Source organism: Sminthopsis crassicaudata, chromosome 4 (assembly GCF_048593235.1).
Source record: "Sminthopsis crassicaudata isolate SCR6 chromosome 4, ASM4859323v1, whole genome shotgun sequence".
NCBI lineage: Eukaryota > Metazoa > Chordata > Mammalia > Dasyuromorphia > Dasyuridae > Sminthopsis > Sminthopsis crassicaudata.
Genome location: NC_133620.1, coordinates 133524733 through 133548028, shown reverse-complemented (window position 1 = coordinate 133548028; position 23296 = coordinate 133524733). Strand labels below are relative to the sequence as shown.

General features: G+C 32.8%; 1 protein-coding gene across 11 annotated transcripts in view; it reads left to right on the top strand.

Annotated features, from left to right (window-relative positions):
• TULP4 (TUB like protein 4) overlaps nucleotides 1-23296 on the top strand; it is a 196817-nt gene that overhangs the window by 89346 nt on the left and 84175 nt on the right. For 10 of the 11 annotated variants that reach the window (XM_074309420.1, XM_074309422.1, XM_074309423.1 and 7 more), the window contains 2 exons: nucleotides 16587-16715; nucleotides 18880-19041. In XM_074309420.1, coding sequence (XP_074165521.1) covers nucleotides 16587-16715; nucleotides 18880-19041 — 291 coding nt within the window. Of the gene's footprint in view, nucleotides 1-12061; nucleotides 12166-16586; nucleotides 16716-18879; nucleotides 19042-23296 lie in introns of all 11 variants that reach the window. The other variant, XM_074309429.1, reaches the window with a different exon arrangement.

Sequence of the window (23296 nt, the reverse complement as noted above, 5' to 3'; positions counted from 1 at the left end):
AAGAGTAAAGAGAATTTTTAAAATAATTTTGAAATTTTTGTTAATTGTCTTTTTGGGGTTTTTATACCGCAATTATTTCCATATATTTCCACTTTTATTAAACCCTCATTTTTAAACAAGTCAAATGATTACACAAGACCAGCTGACATAGTAACCACGTTCAATTTAACATTTGCTATGTTGTATACCCAGAATCTCCCATTTCTCTTGCAAAAAGGCAGGTGTTTCAACCTCTTTTTCAAGTCTAAGGTTTGTCATTTTATTGAATCAGAGATTGGCTGCCTTTCTGTTTACATTATGGTGCATATGTTTTTCTGTTTACTTCATTCAATAGCATTTCATGTAGATTGTCCCATATTACTCTGAATTCCTCATATCCATAGTTTCTTTAAGATAGAATTTCATTAAAGTTGCTAGGTATATTCTTTTTTATTAGAAAGAGGGTTTTTAATTAATATTCTTTTAACAGATTAAAAAACAAATGCAACAATGAAACAAGCCCCTTTCCAATGCACTTTATACATTATTAGACACTACCATTTGCAGTTACTTTTAGGTACAATTAGAATCAATTGTCATCTTATTTTGAATTCAGATAATATGGTGCACACTGAACTAAACTCTTTCACGATATAAGGCCTGATCACATGATCATACTTAGTAAATATAACACAAGAAACCAAAAAACCCCACAGATAAAGCCATGTATAGATGAATATGATCTAGTTTCCAGAAGTATATTTCATGTACACCTGATCACATGATCATACTTAGTAAATATAACACAAGAAACCAAAAAACCCCACAGATAAAACCATGTATAGATGAATATGATCTAGTTTCCAGAAGTATATTTCATGTACACATAACTGTGTCATGTCACTAGTCTGTACATAAGAACTTAGTTACTTCCAATTCTATTTCATACATGTTTATTTAAATAGGTCTCTGCACAATATTCACATCTGCAATGATAATGAAAAATTAGAATCCAAGCAAATGGTAATTAAGACAGGATAATGTGTGAAATGTTTTCATTACAGAATACCATTCATCAGGTTTAAGTTTGGAAATGCTAAATTAATGACATTTAATTTTGTGGGTGATAATATTTGTGGTTTAATAACCAAAATGCATATAAAATTCACTGTAGTCACACAGACTACAATTATCAAAGTGTATGATAATAATCTGTTCTTTACTCAAGGAAAAAGAAACATCTTTTTGACAGGTTGAAAGAAATACAATTAGGTTTACAAATCTCCAAACTGTACAATTATTTTATATTATTATATTATTATTATATTATATTATTTTATAATCACCTCTTTTAGGTTGGTAAATGTATTCTTATTTAAAACCATGTTCTTATATAAGTGTAAAATCTCCTTGTTCAATTCTTGGCCTAATATTTTGCCCATTTGAACTCTTTCATATGTAGAGAAATGGAGAGAGAAACTCCATACTCCATAGGAGATCCGTTCAAGTACATGTTATCAGCTGGATAATAGGCATTCTTCATGTCCAATATCTAGTGCAGCTAGGTGGACCATGGATAAAGTACTGGAACCAGAGGAAGAAAGACTTGACAGTGGAAAGGATAAAAAAAAATTAGAGAATTATAGTAAAATATCAAGAAATTTAGTTTGAGGCAGAGTAATGGGATATAGTCTATGGGAGGAAACTGGGATCATGTAAAAGTAAGCAATCTCAGGGACCAACTTGAGAGGAAAAAAGAAATAAACACCAAAAGAATAAAACACTAAAACAATTGTAATCTTACATATGAATGGATTGAACTTACCAGTAAAATGAAAGAGAATGAACAAAAATCTCAAACTCAACAGATATTTAAAACAAGCATATGCAATATGACAATGAGGGGCTAGGACAAACTTTACAGTAATTCATATGGTTCCAAAACCGGAAGTTTGAGATTATAATCGCAGAGAAGGCAACAAGAAAAATACATAGTACTCAGAGAGATAATAAAGAACCTATACAATGTTTAAAGATCCTATACTAAAATACATTAGTGAATAATAATTTGAGTTTCCTCAAATGGTTTCAATCACAACCCATCCAAGCCTGCTTTTTGTGTACTTCATTTCATCATCTTCTAGGAATTTATCACATAGAAATCACTTAACACAGTAGGCTTTTTCCTGACATTGTGAGGGAGTTAGTGGATCACTCTACTTCTCCACTTGTCCTCTCTTTTTTGTCAGTACCACCTATTTCCTCTTCCTGTAATACAGTTCTTTGATAACATATTTCCATTCTTCTTTGTTGTTCCTCATTGGTTATAAGTTAAAACCTGCTTACTTGTATTGTACACTTCTCTCTTGCCTTGTAAGTGATACTTATTTTTAATTCTTCAAAAGCAGTTTTATTTCATGCTTTATTGTCATGTTGCACTACCAATATAATCTTAATATTGAAAAGATGAGCTTTTGTTTTCAAGAAGCTTGGGAATGGTAAACTGCTTTCTCTTTTCTTTAAAGCAGTTCATTCTACTCTTGTTTAGTTTTTGGCCTAATTCATTACCATTTGAAGTCTGGTATGGTAGAGAAATGGAGAGACAACCTTCATAGGGAATCCATCCAAATTCATGCTATCAGCTGGGAAATAGACATTCTTCATGTTTATTATCTATATCTATAATGCAGCTAGGTGGCAGAATGGATAAAATATTAGACCCAGAGTCAGAAAGTTGGTAATATGTAAGTCCAGGTTTCTCCACATGTAAAATGTGGCCTAAGAAACTTGCTTGTCATGTAACTGCTATCTGCCTCAGTTTTCCCCTTTATAAAATGGGAGTGATAATTACACCTATAAAGATATATTTACAAAGCTCTTTGTAAACCTTAAAGCACTATTTATTAAATACTAGCTATTCATTAATTCATTCAGTTCTTTCTTGATATAATCAATACTGTTTCATCTATATTTTGGAGGACCTCATTATCCACAAGGAATTTTTCCTTGATCTGGATTCCATATTAACTTTCCTCCGTCACATTTGAGAAAATCTTTGAAAAGTATCTCTGTTTTATGCCTCATCTTCTATTTGTTATTAGTGGATTACTGAACAGGATTGCTTGTATTGTTATATCTTTAAAAAATCTTGAATAATTTTGATGGATGGATGAGAAAAACCTCGCATCAAATCTTATAAAGTATCATTTTACTATACCAAATCAAAGTTTTTTTTCAAAATCAGTTAAAAGTACATTATAGTCTCTTATTCTCAACATTTTACTATTAGATATGGAAAATTTTTTTCCCTGTTTTTGATTATCACTTGTAAAGTTGCCTTATTTTCCTACTAATATCTTATCCTATTATGTATAGATGAGTTTCATTTTGTATACATAGGAATATAACTATATAGGTCTGTAATGGTTATGTTTTTTGAATATTAATAAGGTTCCAGGTTTTTTCCTCTTCTTTAATCTTGTGTATTATTCTCTCAATACCCTCACATCTGAATTGTCTTTAGCATAGATCTCCTCTGAATGTATTTGATTTATTCTGTCCATTTTTCCTCTCTTTGTTCTTTGTAGTGCCATTTCTATTTCCTCTATAAGCACATTGAGGATGCTATAAAATTCAAATGTGTTGGCTCAACTGTTAGTGGTGGGGGAAAAAAAGTTTGTTTTAAATGATTATTACAACAAACTTCTTAACTGAATACCCAAGCAAGTTTCTTGTCTTCTTATAATCCTTATAAAAAACTTTCACAAAGTAATCTCATCAAAAGATAACTTTTCATGCATATTTCCTCACATTAAAAAAATTAAAATTAAAAAATCTTTAAAGGAGGTTGACATTACACACACACACACACACACACACACACACACACACCAGATCAATATCTCAATCTGAATTACCCCTCTTCCTCCCTATGATTTGGTATAGCCAATAATTGAAACAAAATGGCTTATTGGTTCAATGGAGTAAGAATCAGAAATAATATTATTAAAAACATTTTTTTTGGTAATATGTAAGTCCAGGTTTCTCCACATGTAAATTCATTATAAAGATTTAATCTCTTCTTTTTAGGTATGAGTTTGTATTGTTTTTAGAGTGTTTATTTAACCTTTATGTTTTTATTTTCATTTAAGTCTTATTCTGATGGCTTGTTAGGACATCATGGATTATTCCCAGGGTTCTTAAAAGCTATGCCAAATGAAGCTCAAGGCTTTGGCAATTGCTCCCAAGCTGGAAATCTAGTATATATCCACTGCTGTATTTTAGCTGTATTTGGACCAACCTAGATGCCTATCTCCAAGCTGATGTCAGCTTGATGAATTTTTCAGACACAGCAGTTCCTAAAGATTGTTTCTTGAAGGTTGAAATCCACATCATTGGAGGAAGTATCTGCACCAACCACATTTATTTTTTAATAGATTTATTAAGTGCATACTTAATGCTAAGCACCAGGGATACAAAAAGAGGCAAAAGACAGTCCTTGCCCTCAAGGGAGTGTCTAATCTAATTGGAGAGACAATATGCAAACAAATACATACAAAGCAAACTATATACAGGATAAATAGTATGAAATAATAGTGGGAAGATATTGGAATCAATAGGCTTGCTCTAGAAGGTGGAATTTTAGTTGGAACTATAGGGAACCCAGACGGGTTAGTAGTGATGCAGGCATAGCCCCCCTTTAAGATTCCTTGTACCTTTGATTTACAAGATCTGTATCTGAGCCAGTTTGGGCTGTTCCCAGCCCCCAGCTGGCTTGGGTTTCAGCCCCCATTCTAATGATCTGAAATTTCTTTCTGGGGAGAGACTGAAGGAGATAATAATAGAGAATTTTTGTATTATTTACAATAATAAGAAAATTCCTGTCTTATTTACAACAATAGAGAATTCCTTGTATTATTGACAAATATCTCCGGAACCTCTTGGATAACATCTCTGTGCAAACATTGTTTTGATGACTCTAGTTATGTATATAAAGAAGGTTGAAAAAATGAAATCTTTGCATTTAGTGTATACCAGCCAATGTCCGTCAACTGACGTCCCCTTGCAGGCAGTTTGGGTCTTCCTGAAGGCCTAATGCCTGTCTATCCCTTTACTATCAATACTTTGTTTCCATACAGCATTAAGTAGCAAATTCATTTGCTGCCCACCCCGCCTTTGGTTACTTTGGGGAAGGAAGGAGAGAGAGAAAAGGAACCTGACCCATCTCGATTTATACCTCAGTTTATTCCTCATCATTTGGTGGCCCGATCTTTCGAGGTAATTTATTGGGACTCAGCCTTTCTATAAATAGAATAAAGGAGAATAAAGGAGGGATCCTGGGTGGAGGTGGAAGAGGATGGGTGATAGTAATAGCAAGGCAAGCTAGTAGATAGAAGGAAAGTAGAAGAGGTAAGGTGTGAAGTTACTTCATCATGTGAAACAGGGTGAAGGAAAAGAGTATGACAGAAGGCATCTGAGTGATGAAATATGCGGAAAAGGGGAGAAGAGAAGAGTTCATTTGTTCTGTAAGATATGAGATAAGTTCTCTGCTGAGAGAGTAGGGGGAGAAGGGAAACCAAACTATGGGAGACTTGAGAAGGGATAAAAGGGTTTGGAAGAAGCAATGTGGAGAATAGGATATTAAGTTGATGAAGGAGATAAAGTAAGGTGCTTAGTAGTAAGAGCTCAGTTAAGGTTATGTAACAAATTTTTAGTAGACTCAAATAGAACAGTTATATGATTTTCTCTACTTTCTTTTAGGAGCATATTTGTAAGAGACAAGGCAATGATTGTGGGGAGTGATCTGAAGCTGAGGCTTGAGTCCCAATAAAATTATGTCGGTTTGAAGTTTGTATCTTCTTGATCAGTTAGTAGAATTTCTATCACTGATCAAATATATTAGTTTTATTTGGTCAGTCCTCTATTTTAGGCTAAGAATGTGTTTAAAAACAAAGCAAAACAAAAACCTAACTAGAAAGTTGCAGTTGATTCTATTTGAAATTTCAGCATTCCTAAATGTAGTAGTTCATTATTCCCCCTTCTATCCTTAAGGATCATGATCTAATGAAAAAGAATAACAAAGATTATAAGAACTTCAGCTATGCACTTATTTCATGTCAAACATAAAATAATGTGTTGATTTAAATACCAGACAGTAGTCTGATCCAGCAAATTTTTGCAATGTATTTTTAGCATGCCATTGTTGCAAAATCAGACTGTCCACTTGGAACATTTCCTATAATAGTGTTTTAGAAGTTCTGAATTCAAATACCAAAGCCTATTTCCCTATGTTAACACAAGTTGTGACAGAAATACTTTTAAGTGAAGACAACAGCTTTTTCCTAAAAAACGTAGAGATAACCTCAGAAAAGCAATTGAGAATATCTGTATTTCTTTAAACAAAGTATTGGGGGCATTTGGTTGCTATAAGTAAATTATAATAGCATCTGATTGCTATAATCTAGGTTATATGTTTTCTTTTTTACAGCTATAGAAAAAAGTATACCCCTCGCTAGTCAAAATAAAATAAATTATTTATTTTAAAACAACTTAAAAAATTAATAAAACCATGAGGATAAATGTTGTTTAAATGTTCTTTAACAGAAGAATCATTCCAGGTTCATTTTGCCTCACTTTCCATTGAAGGTGTACACTAATTGGTGTTTTACATGATGCAGTTAGTGTATAGTGCCTTTGTTTACCTGTTATACCATAATCTAGGTATATCCTAGATCATTATTGTAACTGAAAACTGTAACTGGATAGAATATTTGTAGAATAGGTATACCACAAAATTTTAAACTAAATTTAAATTAAAGCTATGTGATGTAGATTTTATTATATCAGAAAAAGTCCATGAATAATTTTTCATTGTCTTAGTTATGAAGTCAAATGGAGTCCAAGTCTTAATGTTCCAGGTACTCTAGAATGCAGAAAAAGGCACTGCTTTCAATAAAATTGAAATGGGGGAGACAACAGGCAAATAACTATGTACAAACTATATATGTGTGTGTATTCACATACTTATATAATAAAGGAGATCATCTCAAAGTAAAGGAACTACCAATTAATGGGAACTGGAAAAAAAATGACACTTTGACTGAGACTTGAAGGAAGCTAGGAGGTAAGAGATGTGGGAAAAGAATACTCAAGAATACTCAATACACAGAGGACAGCCAATTAAAATACAGAGCCCAGAGATGAAGTATCTTTTGTAAGGTATAGCAAGAACTTTAAAAGCTGAAGAGAATTGTTATTTAATCCTGGAAGCAATAGGGAACTACCAGAGTTTATTGAGTAGGGAAATGACATATCTATGGGGATATAAAGTTTGAGGTGTCCAATAGATATTTGGAGATGTGAAACTAGAGGTCATTAATGGTTAGAATAAATATGTTAAATGGTTAGAATGGTTAGATAAATATATCTGAGAACCATCCAGAAAGATGATATTGAATCAATGGGGAAAAAGAGATCACCAAGCAAAATTATAATATAGAGGAAGAACTGAATCTTGGGTGACGTTCATAGTAACCAAGTATGAACTAGATGAAGATTCAGCAACAAGGCCTGAGAAGCAGTAGTCAGAAAAAAAGGAGGAGAATCAGTAGTGTCATAAAAAAAATAAAAAAATTAATCAAGTCAAAGGCTTCAGGGATGTCAAGAAAGATGAACATGATGAAAATCCACAGTTATAAGCATTTGTTATGTGCCAAGTACTGTATTAAGCACTACAGATACAAAGAAAGGCAAAAAAACAAAACAAACAAAAAAAAAAACAACAAAGCTTGATCTCAAAGTAACATACCAAAAACAATGTACAAAAAGAGAAAAAAATAGCATAAATTGGAGAGAGTCTTAAAGGAAAAATATTAAGATTAGCAGGAAGAAGGAATATGAAAAACTTTTTGCATTAGGTGGAATTTTAGCCAGAACTTGAAGGGAACTGAGGATATCCAGTGGTTGAAGATAAGGAGCAAGTAAAATCCAAGCAAAGGGGAAATTCTGTAGAAATATGCAGAATCCAGACTTGAATGTCATGTTCTAGGAACAATTATTTATGAATTCTAGCAGGCAGTCAAGTATAAGAGGACTGAAAAGGTAGGAAGGAGCTAGATGATGAAGAACTGTTTAAAATGAGACCAAAGACTTTATATTTGATCCTAGAGCTAATAGGGAACCAATGGAATTTATTAAATAGGAGATAACATGAGCAAATATGACATGAGTGAAAACTGGACCACAGATGAACTAGCAAGACTAACTAGCAAGAACTAACAGAAGTAAAGATGTAAAGTAAAGAGCCTGTATAAGAGATTAAACCTCATAAGCCATTCTTTAGGTGGGTCTATAAATGAATTTTATAGAACCATTATTGTAATGTTCTCTTCTCTAAAATATAATGTTCTCTGAGAGCAGGTTTCTTGGGGAGCTTCTGGAAGGAGCCTTCCTTTCAGTTCTGTTCAGTAATCCCAAATGCAGCCAGGAGTTAAAAGTCCAGATCCTTTATTTTCTCCTTCAAAGTCTTGTTTCTTCTCTTGGGCCCAGTTAGCTTTCTTAGAGGCCTATCTCTCTCCTTGGTTCTGAGAGCTCTCTCTGAATGTCTCCAGCCAGCACAAAGATGGAAGTTGGAATGAATCTAACTCCGCCTCCAAGAGTGGGATTGTGGGTTTCTGTGGGTTTGTGAATCTCCTGGAAGTCCAAGAGTGCTCCTTATGTAGACATTGAAGTGATTCATAATTCTACCCTTTGATCAGATGCCGTCCATGAATTATAAGTTAACTAGGCTGATTGTATCCTGCAATTTGTCTCCTGAGATTTACCAATGAAGAGATTCCTGAGGGTGAGAGGTGGAGGAGTCAAAGAATTCCATCATTAGTAGAGCCTTGGGAAAAACAGTACTTTTAGCCAAGGTCTATAGCAATCATCTCAGGAAGATGTAGATTGATACTTGTTCCTTCAAGTGCTACTGCCACATCTTTTAAAGGCCCAGAAAAGAAACTTCTTGTCAATATCAAATGACTCAACATTAGAAACTGATAAAATTTTATTTTCAAAAGAAATAATGATGATAGTAGTGGTGATAATATAAGCACATAAAATTTGCAAAGTGCTTTAAAGACATAAGTTCATAATCCCTTTTAAAAGTTTGATCCTTACACTATCTGGCAGGTTCTGTGATTTTGTCCCCATTTTACAAATTATGAAACTGAGATAGAAGGATTAAATGGCCCAGGCTCACACAATTAGTAAGTATCTGAAGCATTATTTGAATTCTGATCTTCCTGATACCAAGTTCAATCCTGTGTATATTTTTCTACCCTAGAGGTGGTGTAGATTTAATGAGGATGATGGAGTCTAATTTAGAATTACTGATTTGAAGTACTTGTGAGACTTCCAAGTGGAGATTTTTTTAGAGTTGGCCAGTGATGCAGAATTTAAAAAGAGATTAGGGCTGGACATCAGTCTTTGGGAGTCATCAGTTTAAAAGACTGAATCCGGTGAAGCTGATATATTGAGGGAGAGAGGTTAGAGAGAAGGGGAGAAGCCCTAGAGCAAAGCTTTGGAGAATTGATCCTGCATTGGTACAAAACATTCTGTATTAGTGGATACATAAAAAGATATACATTGTGTTGAAATATGCCTTTCAATTGATAGGAAAAATGCCTATGGGATTTATTTCTATTTAAAAGCTTTTTAAATAGTTCCAATTAAAACAATTAAAAATGGTCCCAGGGGCTTTTTTTTTCCTTTCTTTTTTATCTTCATGTATTGTATATATTTGGTTTTCTCTTAAGCAAACTTTCAAAATCTATGAAAAATTGCCTGCACCTACTTTTAATTCTGTGATCTGATCTGAACACAGCTGGAAGTACTATGGCTGCAGGTTTTATATACCAGTTGAAACCTGTTAGCTTCTAATAGTTGATATAATTTTGAAACATTAGGGTGTTTTTGCTCAGCAGGGAATAGATTGACTGATAAGATAAATTATAGGTGGAAACTGACCACAAAGTTGAGTGTCACCTCCTATTAAGTCCTGTGGGGGATAGTGTTTCTAGAAGAGAAATTAAGGAAAGTGTAGTATATATTCAAAAACACACTATACATACTGATATATATGTGCAAGTGTCTGTCTTTTTCCCTGTGCATAGAATTATGCACATGTGATATTTTTATAGTTTATACAAATAATTTATATGGTGGTATAGTTCAGTCATGTCATACTATTCGTGATCCTATCTGAGGTTTTTTTTTTTTTTTTTTAGCAAAGATATGGGATGGTTTGCCATTTCCTTCTTCAGAGGATTAAGTCAAAGAAAGTCAAACAGCTGGTGAATGTCTGTTGGAAATAAAAATAAAATTTAAACTTTTAATACATTCCTGCAGGAAGAGGGTGTGAAATTCAAAATGAGGTCTCATACACTTTACAGAGGCAAGATCAGAGTCTTTTATTATTTCTCCTGGCTGCAAAGTCCTTCTCCCATCTCCCTAGTGGCTGGGGTGATGAGGCTAACATTCTTTCCCGATTCTCCTACAACATACACTCTTTATTATGCCCCCCCTCCCACTATATACATTTTATGACCATTATAATGAGCTTTTAGCTCTTCCTGGGGAAGGAGAAGTTAATATTTCTGAAAGAATTAAGCCTGTGTACTCTAGCTAACATCGATACTTTTAGCTTTTTCATTACACAACTAATTCTGTTCAGTTTTACCTGGTTTCAACTGGTTTCAGGAGTTTCCCTGCTCTCCTCCTCTGGACTGTTTCCAGTTCCAGACTATTGGTTTTCCTCCACTATGGGAACATAACTGTTTATTGTTTTTTTACAGGGTGAAGCCAGATTTGAATTTAGGTCTTCCTGACTCCAGGCCCAATGCTTTGTCCACTGAGAAATCTAGTTGCCTCAAAAGGCCAGACTAATATTAATTGTATCACCCTATTAAGTCAGAGTTATCTTCTCACTTATCTCAAAGCTCAAAGAAAGCAATTCTCTAAAACTAGACAAAGTTGTATATTTGTTCACATTCATAAAAGGAGTTTGGACACTTGGAGTTCTCTTTTTATTTTTTTTTTATTAACTGGTTTATTTTTTCTGTTTATACATGTACATTAACTTTTTAAATGCACATTTCTTTATGAGTCATGTTGAGAGAGAAAAATCAGAACAAAAGGGAAAAACCATGACAAAAGAAAAAAAACCCAGAAAAAAAAAAGTGAACATAGCATATGTTGACTTACATTCAGTATCCATAGTTCTTTCTCTGCATGGATATGGCATTTTTATCCAAAGTTTACTGGGAATTGCCTTGAATCACTGAAGCACTGAGAAAAACCAAGTCTTTTATAGTTAATCATCATACAATCTTGCTGTTACTATGTACAATGTATTCCTGGTTCTGCTTATTTTTTGCTCAACATCAGTTCATGAAAAATCTTTACAGGCCTTTCTGAAATCAGCTTATTCAACATTTTTTGTGGAACAATAATATTCCATTACTTTAATATACCACAACTTATTCAGCCCTTCCCCAACTGATGGGCATCCACTCAGTTTCTAGATTCTTGCTACTACAAAAAGGGTTACCACAAACATTTTTATACATTTGGGTCCTTTCCCTCCTTTATTATTTCCTTGGGATATAGACTCAGTAGGGCACTGCTGAGTGAAAGGATATGCACATTTGATTGCCCTTTGGGCATAATTCCATATTGCTCTCCAGAATAGTTGGATCATTTCACAATTCCACCAACAATGCATTAGTGTCACAGTTCTCTCACATCCCCTCCAACATTCATCATTATCTTTTCCTTGTCATCCTAGCCAATCTGAGAGGTGTGTAATGGTATCTCAGAGTTGGCTTAATTTGCATTTCTGCTCAATAGTGATTTGGGGCACCTTTTCATATGACTAGAAATATTTTCAATTTCTTCATCTGAAAATTGTCTGTTTGTATCCTTTGACCATTTATTAATTGGAGAATGACTTGATCAAAAACAGTACATTTCTACATTTTTCTGATTTGTGTTTAATCCCTTTCCCCACGCTCACTATTTCATTCCCAAACATTTTATTAAGAACCTACTTACTATGAGCACTTTTCTAATGAAGAACTGATTGCTAATGGAATGGGGAAAACATAGAGGAACATCTGATGCCCATTCATTTCAGCCTTCTCCAGGGTAAGTCTAGTAGAATCCTGTTCTTTTCAGAAGTACTCAAGAAATAAATTATGTTCTATTTCCTGAGTAAGAGATGGTAGCTAGATGGTGTCAACTAATATGGGAGGTACAAAGGTAACAATATATCATTAGATAAGCATTGTAGAATCAAAAGGTATTCAACTTTCGGATGAAGTTTAAAATGCTTCCTCTTATGGGACATGCTATGTTCTAGGTTGGTCCTCAGAGCAATATTAAAGGAAAGAATTAAGGTTACCTTTGCTTTTGCCAGGGTTTTTAGTATTATCCTAACATGGAGTCTCTTTTTGTCAAGTAATATAAATTGTTTAGATAGTTAGATATAAAGTTTTGAAGAATTTATCTTTATATCAGTTTTTCATCTACTGAATTATAACTACAAAGTATTTTATAGTTTGGTACTATTTTTTATAATTATCTTTTACTACCTTCCTTTCCTTCCATTTTTTTTCTGTCTTTTTCTCTCTGCATATAGAATAGCCACTTTCTTCATCATAAAACAGATGTTTAAAACACCAAAGCATATTAGGAATTCATTTTCATATTTAAAACATGAAATTCTGAAGTCTCTATTATATTGTTCTCAAAGATTTATTTGTGTTTTAAGACACAAAATATGAAATACTTTGTTGGACCTTTAAACAGATATTTTCACTTTCATTTCTCTCTCATTATCCAAGAACCTTAGATGCCTGATCAGACTAGGGCTTCACTTAGATTTTCTTAGATCTTTTATTTTAGTATCTACCTTGTGGTGATAAGCTTCTTAACTGAGAAGTTGTTGAGAACTCCTCCTTCATTGAATTCCAATTGTTAATAAATTTTTATATGTAGACAGAGATAGCAATCATAAAATAAATATTTACTGCTAAGAAGACAGCAATTAATTGAAGTAGAGACTTGATAATTTATGAAAAAGATTACAAGATTATTCATTTAAAGTATCACAAAATACTATAGTTATATAGACTGAAAACTTGGGTCTTCTGAGTTCTTCAGTCACACTCACCACACCTTGCCATTCTAAGCCAAGTTTCACCTGTTCTACTCCACAGATGTAGTTCTGCCCGTATCATATGCAGTACCTCTGGCTCCCTTTTAATTCAAGAGTCAAATAAAAGAATCTTGTTTGGCTAAAGTTTTTCACTACCTGGATCTTTCCTACTTTTTTGGTTTTATACTTTACTTTCCTCCCTATATGCTATGATCTAGTCGTACAGGCCTTCTTGCTGTTCTTTGTACTCTTATCTCTGATTTCTTTGTCTTTTCAGTTGCTATTTTTCAGTACTTTTCTTCCATTCCTTTATTTTCTGATTTCCCTGAAGATCCAATTCAAATCCCACCTTGTGGAAAAGACCTTTCCCATTCTCTATCACTGCTGGTGCCTTTCCTCTGAGATTATTTTCCTTTTACCATATATACATTTTTATATGTACTTACTTATATATTGCCTTTCAGTAGACTGTGAGCTCTTTCTGGGCAGAGACTCTAGCATCTAGCACAGTGGCCAACCTATATTAAATGCTTAATAAAGATGTTTTTGTTTATTTTGATAAATGCTGACTTTTTTGTAGTTACCTGAATTATTGCTTCCAAGATATTCTTAAATAAATTTTTCACTCAATTGAATTTAAGCCTAGTGCTAAGTTGCTGTCATCAGGTGAGAAAAGCTATGAAGTATGTCATAGTTTTGGGCAAATACAGTTTTGGGACTGATAACATTAACTCTCCTAGTAATGTTTCAATAAATAAATGAAACCTTATTTATTAACATTTTATTATGTACTAGACACTGTGCTGTAGTGCTACCCATATAAACTTTCAATTTTGTGATGCTATACAGTAATACTTAAGTGGTTTTCATTATGGAATGCTTTACTTACTCATATTTTTGGGAATGCATAAATATTCTTTAACCAATATTCTTAAATAATTTTTAAAAAAGATCTAAACAAAATCTTTATTATTTAAAGTGACACATTGGAATCAAGATTACACGTGGAAATAATACTAATAGTTAATATTTATATCACATTTACTATATGTTCCAGGTACCATGCTTAGTGCTTTACTTTTATTATTATCTCATTTGATCCTCACAACAGCCTGGGGATCTAGGTGCTATTATTATTATATCCATTGTATAGAAGAGGAAACTGAGATAAACAATGGTTAAGTGATTTGCCCAGTGTCACACAGTAAGTATCTGAGGCTGGATTTGAACTTAACAGAGAAGTTTTGCTCTCTGACATTTAGCTGTGAAAGTAAAATAAAAGTAAAGTTACATATAGAATCTGTCTCATCATCGTTACTTTGTATGTCACTCAGTCTCAGCAAGTCATTTACTTTTTATTTATTTTTATCTTCCAATGTGTTTTATTGATCAAGAAGTATTTTGTGATACTTTAAATGAATAATCTTGTAATCTTTTTCATAAATTATCAAGTCTCTACTTCAATTAATTGCTGTCTTCTTAGCAGTAAATATTTATTTTGTGATTGCTATCTCTGTCTACATATAAAAATTTATTAACAATTGGAATTCAATGAAGACACAAACATGCAAACTGTTTACAAGATTTTGAGAATGACCAATCTCTGAGCCCACATTATCAACTCTCCAATTAATTAATTCCTCTTCACTTGTAGAAACTCAGTTTTTCTGTTCACTCCAGGCTTCAAAGAATGTTTCTAATATTGATCCTAAAGATTAATATTTTTTCCTTGTGTTTTTATGTTAATAATCATAGGAAATTGTTTTTTCTAGGATATTCTGCTAACTAGTTCCTCACATTTTCTTCATTGAATTCTTATAACTCTAGTTACAAGAAATGGTTCCAAAGGAACTCTAGTTACAAAGAAATGGTTCCAAAAAGGAAGAAGGACCTTCTCATTTGTCTTCACAGAGTCTTTATAGATCCTCATGGATCAGGGATAAAACATTACTCCCTTCCTGGCTCCACAGTGAGAAATAGGTCACATTAAGATATTTTTCATTGTTTCCTTCAAAACTACTTTTCTTAGAAAGTTCCATTTGATTTCTGTATTTTTAAAGGGATTCATTAGTCGCTGTATTCTTTGTGAAATAGTTATTTGGGTTTCATTGGTTTCTAAGAAAGGACCAGATGTTTTTATGCTTTTTAATATAGGAACTCTGCGTAAAGATGATCTGTAAGTGATGTCTCCACTTCCTTTGCTTCTCATTCTCATATTAACTCTATAGTTATCCTTTAACTAAAATTGTTCTTCCCAATGTTACCAATAGTCTCTGAATTGTCGAATCTATTGGCTTTTTCTCCATCTTCATCCTCAATCTCTCTATAGATTTTCACATTGTCAATTGCATGTTTCTCTTTATACTTACTGTTTTCTCTGTGCTTTCATGATATTGAGGTAACGGGTATATGTTGCGGTGTTATCCTGAAAGAATTCAGGCCCAGATAGTTTCCAAATCAAAGTATTTATTTGAGGTAACATACCCAGAAGACTTCTCTCCTGAATAAAGCAGCAGCCTTGCTGGATAGGGGTAGAGTTTTTATATAGGAAAACTGCTGTGCTGATAGGAAGATGAGATAATCTTAGGAATGTTAACAAAGGATGAAGAACAAACCCTGCATGCAGCACTCCAGAATGTACTTGGATTTCCCACCAAGAGGAGCCAAACCACACCGCAGATTATCTACAAATAATTTCTAAGTTTCTATAAGTTAAACTAGAGTAAATGTTGTCCAGGTATTTAGGAAAGAGTCCCTTTGTGGTTTTGTGGTCTAACTAGGGACTAGAGTGTGATAGGTCAATTTAGGAGCTTTATTGAGAGGACTTGGATGCTATCCAAGGACAGTTCTCCTCTGGCTCTCCTCTAACCTTATTGACCACTTTTTCCTCAGTCTCTTTTGCTGGATTTTCATTCAGGTCATGCCCATGAGTTATGGATATCTCTCAAGGTTCTTTCCTGGATCCTCATTTCTTTTTTCCTCTATTCTTTTTGATTTGGTGTTCTCATCATCTTTATTAGGCATTTATTATAGGTTGGCCACTGTGCTAGATGCTAGAGTCTCTGTCCAGAAAGAGCTCACAGTCTACTGAAAGGCAATATATAAATAAGTACATATAAAAATGTATATATGGTAAAAGGAAATTCTTTATTTAGTTGCATTTATCAAAAAGCCTTTAAAATCTACTATAATTAAATAGTTATACTAACAATAATTTATCTTATCAAAGAGGTACTTAATCTACTCTATAGTTCTCTCTTCTATTTCTCCCACATGCCAAATCAATACTTTGCTTTTGTTCATATGGTTTTATTTTACCGTAAGTTGTATAATTATTAGTGTATTTGATGTCTGGAAATAATCAGAAATTACAGGAATAATAAGTTTTCATTTGTTGGTTATTTTATAGGTTGTATTAGTAAGGTGGAATGAACCATTCCAGAAATTGGCTACCTGTGATTCAGATGGAGGAATATTTGTGTGGATTCAGTATGAAGGCAGGTGGTCTGTAGAACTGGTGAATGATAGAGGAGCACAGGTGAGTAAGAAAGTCTTTTTTTTTTCTTTTTTTTTTTTTTTTGAGGCTGGGGTTAAGTGACTTGCCCAGGGTCACACAGCTAGGAAGTGTTAAGTGTCTGAGACCAGATTTGAACTCGGGTCCTCCCGAATTCAGGGCTGGTGCTCTAGAGTAAGAAAGTCTTACTGATAAAAGAATGGTGAAAAAAAGCCAGTTGAAATGTTCCTGAGCCATTTATTAGCATTTTGCTTTTTGTTTCTCATCATAGTTATACCTAGAGAAGGTAGAAAATCACAACTTTTCAGCTAAATTGCTGTCATGGGAAATTTCTAAGTTTTCATATTAAATTAAATTAATTTAATTAATTAAAATAATTTAATTAATTATCTGAATTGTGATTGCTTGTTAAATTCAGATTTTCTAAGCATTCTTATTAACATACCACTTTGGGGATCTTTTTAGTTTTTGTCTTTTGTCACATCTTTTGTGTTTATGCAAAGAAGCTCTATGCCTTTCTTTACAGCTTATTCTTTGACCAAAGATTTACAACACTGTCTTCAATAACAGTTTCCATAAATCTGGATACTAGTCACTTATTGCCATTTATTAGTTTTCCTCTTTCAGTACTGTTATGACTTGATATACTCATTCCTAAAAATCATTGTGCTGTATACAACTGCACAATAAAAGCCATAAAGCTTATGGAGGAAAATGGAGTTAGGGCACAATACTAAAAAACTTCATTAGTGACTCATGAAAAAGAATTAGGAAAGAACCTAAGAAAAATGGAACCATTTTTTATACATATTAAATAGTTAAGAAATATATAGGTACTACAGTAAGTATGGCAGTGTCTACAGCTTAAAGTTGTTGCTCAGCTTGGATTGCTAAAAATCAAATCGTTTGTAACTGGTCTCATTGTGCCTCAATTCAGGGGATCAAAAGGATTGCCATCATAGGGCAGTAGAAGGGCAAACCAGTCCTTGGAAACCCACAGTTCCTATTGCACCAAAAGATATAAAGTAAATATGGCACTTTACCTTGAAAAAAGACAGGGTTTGCTTGTGGAAGTAGAAAGAGTTGCAGCTTGTGAGTTTATTGTGTAATGAAATAGTTTTCTGTGTCCTCTTGATACTTGTTGGTGTTAAAATCACAGAAAAACAAACACAAAATTCATATTATTCTCAAATCATTTCTTAATATATCAATCATATTGGAACAAATCTGCAATTTCAAAATGAGCATTTTAGCAGCACTGCATGTATTTCTCTCTACTCACATAGAAGATAACTTCATATGTATTTGATTGCCATGCTAATACTCATTTAACATGTGTCAGAGCATGTACATGTCTGTGGAACAGTTTTCATTCCATAAAATTAGTAAGAATATGACAGTTTATCTAATAACCTATATTGAACGTTTTTAGTGAAGAATGTCCTTTACCTATGTCATTATGTTTTAATTAGTTTCTTAAGCCACTCTTTCTCTTAATTTCTAATACTTATTATATTGCTAGAATCTACAAAGTTTATTCCATAGCCCTACCAGGTTTTGGTATGTCCCCAAATGTTAATTATCTAAGTGTGTGGAAATAGGCTGAAATTCCACCCTCTCTTACAGTGGGCTAATTGAAGGTCTTGTTGGTGCCACAAACATACAGTACACTTTACTCATTATCACCCAGTAACACTCCTTCCTCCATATCTTCCAGTGCTTGTGCAAGGTCTGAATGTCTTTTGTGACAGGAGTAAATATTTCTGGATGATTATAACTTATCTGGGACCTGGGCATCGGCACTAGCATCTGTTCAGGTGGAATTTGGAATATTTCCTCCACCTAATCTTATCCATACCCTCTACCCCAGGTCCATTTGTGGTTACAGATCTTGTGGATTATGGAGTATGTTAAGATTAAAAAGATTGGAAATGGATAGATGATGAAGATCTTTAAATATCTTTGATCTTTTGCAATTAAGTATTGTGAGCAAGACTGAAGCAACATTAAGGAAAACCTGTTATAAGAACATTTTAGTAACTTTGATAAGCATTATTTGGGCATCACTATTATTAATTTAATAGCTTTTCACCATAATCTGTATGTTTTAAGCTTTTTTGTGTTTTTACAGAAGTATTTCCCATTGATATATATTTTTAACCTCTTTTTAAAAAATGTGTATCTCAAGGTCAGTGATTTCACATGGAGTCATGATGGGACTCAAGCTCTTATCTCATATCGAGATGGATTTGTGTTGGTTGGTTCTGTCAGTGGACAAAGACATTGGTCATCAGAGATTAATTTGGAAAGTCAGATTACATGTGGCATATGGACTCCAGATGACCAACAGGTAAAGTTTTCTTTTAAAATGTATTTGTAAAATTTTCAACATATATAAACTATCATTCATGAAATATAAAAAGTTGTTTGCCGAGTTTAGTAGAATCAATAGGAAATTTTTAAAAAATGTAATTTTACAAAGCATGAACAAAAGAATGCTAATGTAATTATCTTACATTTGGGGATTACTTCTTGATTTTTGGATAATTTTTGTCAGATCCTTTAGCAGTGCAATTTGAATATATTCAAAAGTATTTATAGATTAAATTGGAAGGACAAAGAACAAAAGCTGAAAAATAGAATAAATGTGCTAGAATTTCTTTAGTTATCTATTTTTCATATGAATGACACAAGAGCACTACCACATTTGGAACTGAAATACTTTTGTACCTTGTGAGTTATATAAGGAATATGAAATAATGCTTAATATAATGAAGTCATGAATGTCAACTGAACAGAGCTGAGTAAACAAAATTAATCTGTTAGAAGTGATACAATTTTGAAAGTATTAAGATCAATTTTTCAGAAATGGGAAGATGTTAAATGATGGGAAAAATAATATTAATTGCACAAAAATGATCATGGGGATATTAATAATTACCAATTTATATCTTCTTTCTAATTTTTATTAAATGTTTAGGTAAATGATACAGATATATATTGAGGATAGCTGATGTTTGATTAAAAAATATGATAAAGGAATAGGCAGGCTTTCATTTTCTTATAGCAAACCAAATCTTTATAATCAGATAGAGTACTAAGTGCTCAATTGGATCTGTGTATGTTGTTCCCTATAGTGATGCAGATCACATCTCATCTACTGCTTTGAATCATGTGTGTGTGTGACTCTGGGTGATGTGTTTGGATAATTTAATAACAGAACCAACCTAGCTCTTCCTTGTGTATCCTTTCCTTGCCTTCAGAAGGAGCTCTGAGACTTTTTTTTTGTCTTTCCTCACTCTCAACATGTCTTTTCAGCAGACATTTCCCTGATGAGCTTTTTTTTTTAAACTTCTGTTCTTCTTTGACCCTTCCTCATTGATTATATATTGAAGCTTGCATAAAGCCTCCATGTACCCCTTTCATTGCCTTTTCTATATTTACTTTCAATTATTTAAACACTTTAAAATGTCTTCTAATCATAGAGGAACATTTGTAATTTTATTGGTACTAAAATGAAGGGTTTTTGTTTCTGAAGAAAACATGAAGTCATTGTTATTTCTTGAACATGATATAACTGTTGTTCTCTTGGTTTTCAGTTTTGGGCCCCATTTGTTGTCCATCTGCTTTGTCTGAACCTGATAGATATATTTAGGTATAAGTAGGTTATCCATCTCATTGAATTTTATAATAATCTGGACAGTAGATTTTTAAAATCTGTTTTGTCTTATATAGACAAATCAAGATAAACATTTTTGAATGAAGCCCTGCAGTTTACCCTAAATGAAACTAGCATTAACTACAAATTAGAGCACTTGGAGGACCTTGCCATTTAGATGGACTCTCTCCAACTTCTAGATCTTCTCCATTAAAACAATAAAATTTTGTTGAGCATACATCTTTATGCTATACTTCATATAATATTTATGAGTAGAGGGAGATCATTGACCATGATATTTTCTTTTATTTTTCAAGAAATCTTGAAAGTCTTAAATATAAACAGGAATTAGCTTATTTGAAGAGATTATTTATAGCAGAATTTTCTTTTAATGGTTCAAATGTGGGCTTTTGTTTTTTGTGGAGGCTTTTTGTTTGGTGGTGGTGTCAATAAACCATATATTTAAGAGAATCTCTACATCATTCTTGGAATCTCCAGTACCCCAGAGTATGTAGAAGGAGTTAAATAATACATACGTCATAGTATATATGACATAGTATGTTTTAATGCTCTTTAAAAAAAAAGAAAGAAAAGAAAAGATAAAGAAGAAAAGGAGAGAAAAGATGAAGTGTGACTTCTTTAGCATATAGAATAGAATTATTCTAGAATTACCTAAGTAATGTTTGGTGAGCATTACTTTCACCTAAATTGGTCCAAGAAGGGTAGGAAAAATATATAATATAGTGAGTTGGGTTCAGAAATGTATTTCACCCAGCTTGGAAATAAGAGAGAAAGGAAGAGAGAAAAATAAGAGGGAAGGAAAATTAAGGGAAAGCTTAAGAGAGATTAAAAAAAAGAAGAAGAACTGATAAGAATCTGTGATGAGGAATAGTTTGAGGAGAAGACATTCAGGGAAATATGATTTTATCCATTGAATAAAACATAAAACACTGGTGCTGAGTACACTCCTTTCTTCGTGCTCTCTTCTTTGTAAACAGGGGACTGAATATGAGAATTTGTTTTACTTGATTTAACATGTTTATAACAGGAATTTTGTTTTACTTTTTCAATGGTGGAGAGAATTGGAAGAGAGAGATCATATTTTTGTTGATTGAAAAATGAAATATACATATAAGAAGCAAAGATATAATAAAATAAAATAAAATAACAAAAATATAAGAGAATAGAATGGAGGGAAATGAATAACACTCATAACTTTTAATGGATGAGCTCACCTATAATATGGAATAAGGTAGCAGGCTAACTTTAAGACTAAAATTAATAATATGTTGTTCTTTTGGTTATTTGATTTGACTTTTGGGATCCAGCTAATATATCAATCCTTGGTGGAAAATTTGTATTTATAAACATTTTCATCATCAAAAGAGATCAGCAGAACAGATCAGTGAATTAGGCATGCAACAAAACACTAGGAAACCCACAAAAATTTAAAAATAAAATACTAAAGTACAAATTCTGAAAATGAACAACCTTGATAAATTTGGAAGAAAAATCCATTAAATTAATTCATAATTAAAAATTAGGAACTTCTTTTTAAGGAAAATAAAAGCAAAAAGCTAACCAAAAGACATCAGTCCTTACCTAATTGACTAAGAAAACCTAATTATCAGTGTCAGAAATTTAAAAAAATTTCACAGCAAATGAATATGAAATTAAAGAAATTATTAAGGACATAAGAAATAATTGTAATTAGTTCATAATAAACTTATTATAGTCATACATCAATAACATTAATATCTTGGTGATATCATTGATTTCTAATGATTCAATCCTGATCTATTTGCAAATGACACTAGGTCTAAACACACAGACCTGTTTTTTCCCCCTTAAATCCACTCCTACATTACCAATTGCAAATTAGACATTTCTAAATGTATTACCATGTAGGCATCTCAAAATCTTTATGTCCAGAACAATTCCACACAGCTCCTTGCACACCCCAAAATTTGCTTCTGTTATTAAGTTCCCTGTTTCTATTGAGTGAATACCCAGATCTGCAATCTCTGATTTATATTTCTCTAATCCTTACCCTATTTTCTAATCAGTTGTCAAATATTATTGATTTTATCTCCATAGTCTCTCCTTTCTGTACTTTCCCCCTGTACTTATATAGTCATCAACCTGATTCAGCCCCTCTTTACCTCATGTACTTTTAAATTGCTTCCTGTTTGGTTTCCACTCAGCTTTTTGTTTGATATTCCTAGCTAAGTTCTTACTATGTCATTTTCCTTTTTTGTTAAAGCCTCTTATTTCTGAGATAAAATACAAATTTATTTGTTTGGCATTTAAAGCCCTTCAAAATATGGCAAAATCCTGTGTTTCCAGTTTTATTATGTGTTACTCTCTTCCATGTACTCAACATTCCAGTCAAACTGGCTTTTTTACCATTGCCTGGATAGTATGTTCCTTTTTCTTCTACTGGTCCTTTGCATGAGCTATTGCCATGGCTACAATATGTTTAATTACTTTGACTCTATAGACTTCTTAGTTCCTTGAAAGCACAGCTCAAGTACTCCCTCCTATGCCAAGTTCAACCTGTTCTGTTCTTCTCTCTAGATGTCATTTTATATTTTCTTGACAAAGAGTTTGTACTTATCTGTGCATATGTTATGTCCCTTAATAGCATGTTAGTTTCTTGAGGGCAGGGACTATTTCATTTTTATCTTTACATGGCAAAACACCTAGCTCAGTATCTAGCATACAATAGATACTAAATGCTTGTTGAATACATCTGAGTATTTCTGCAGCAACTGATTCTATACTTGTTTATTTTTAAAATATTAAACCTATTTCTGCCTTGCTCCTTATTTTCCCAGGTCAAAAAGTAAAAGTATTCTTCTTTAGTCTAATAGATCTTCTCATACTTGAAGACAGTTATCATTTCTATTCTTTACTCATCCCAAAGTTAAATATTACCTTTTTCTTT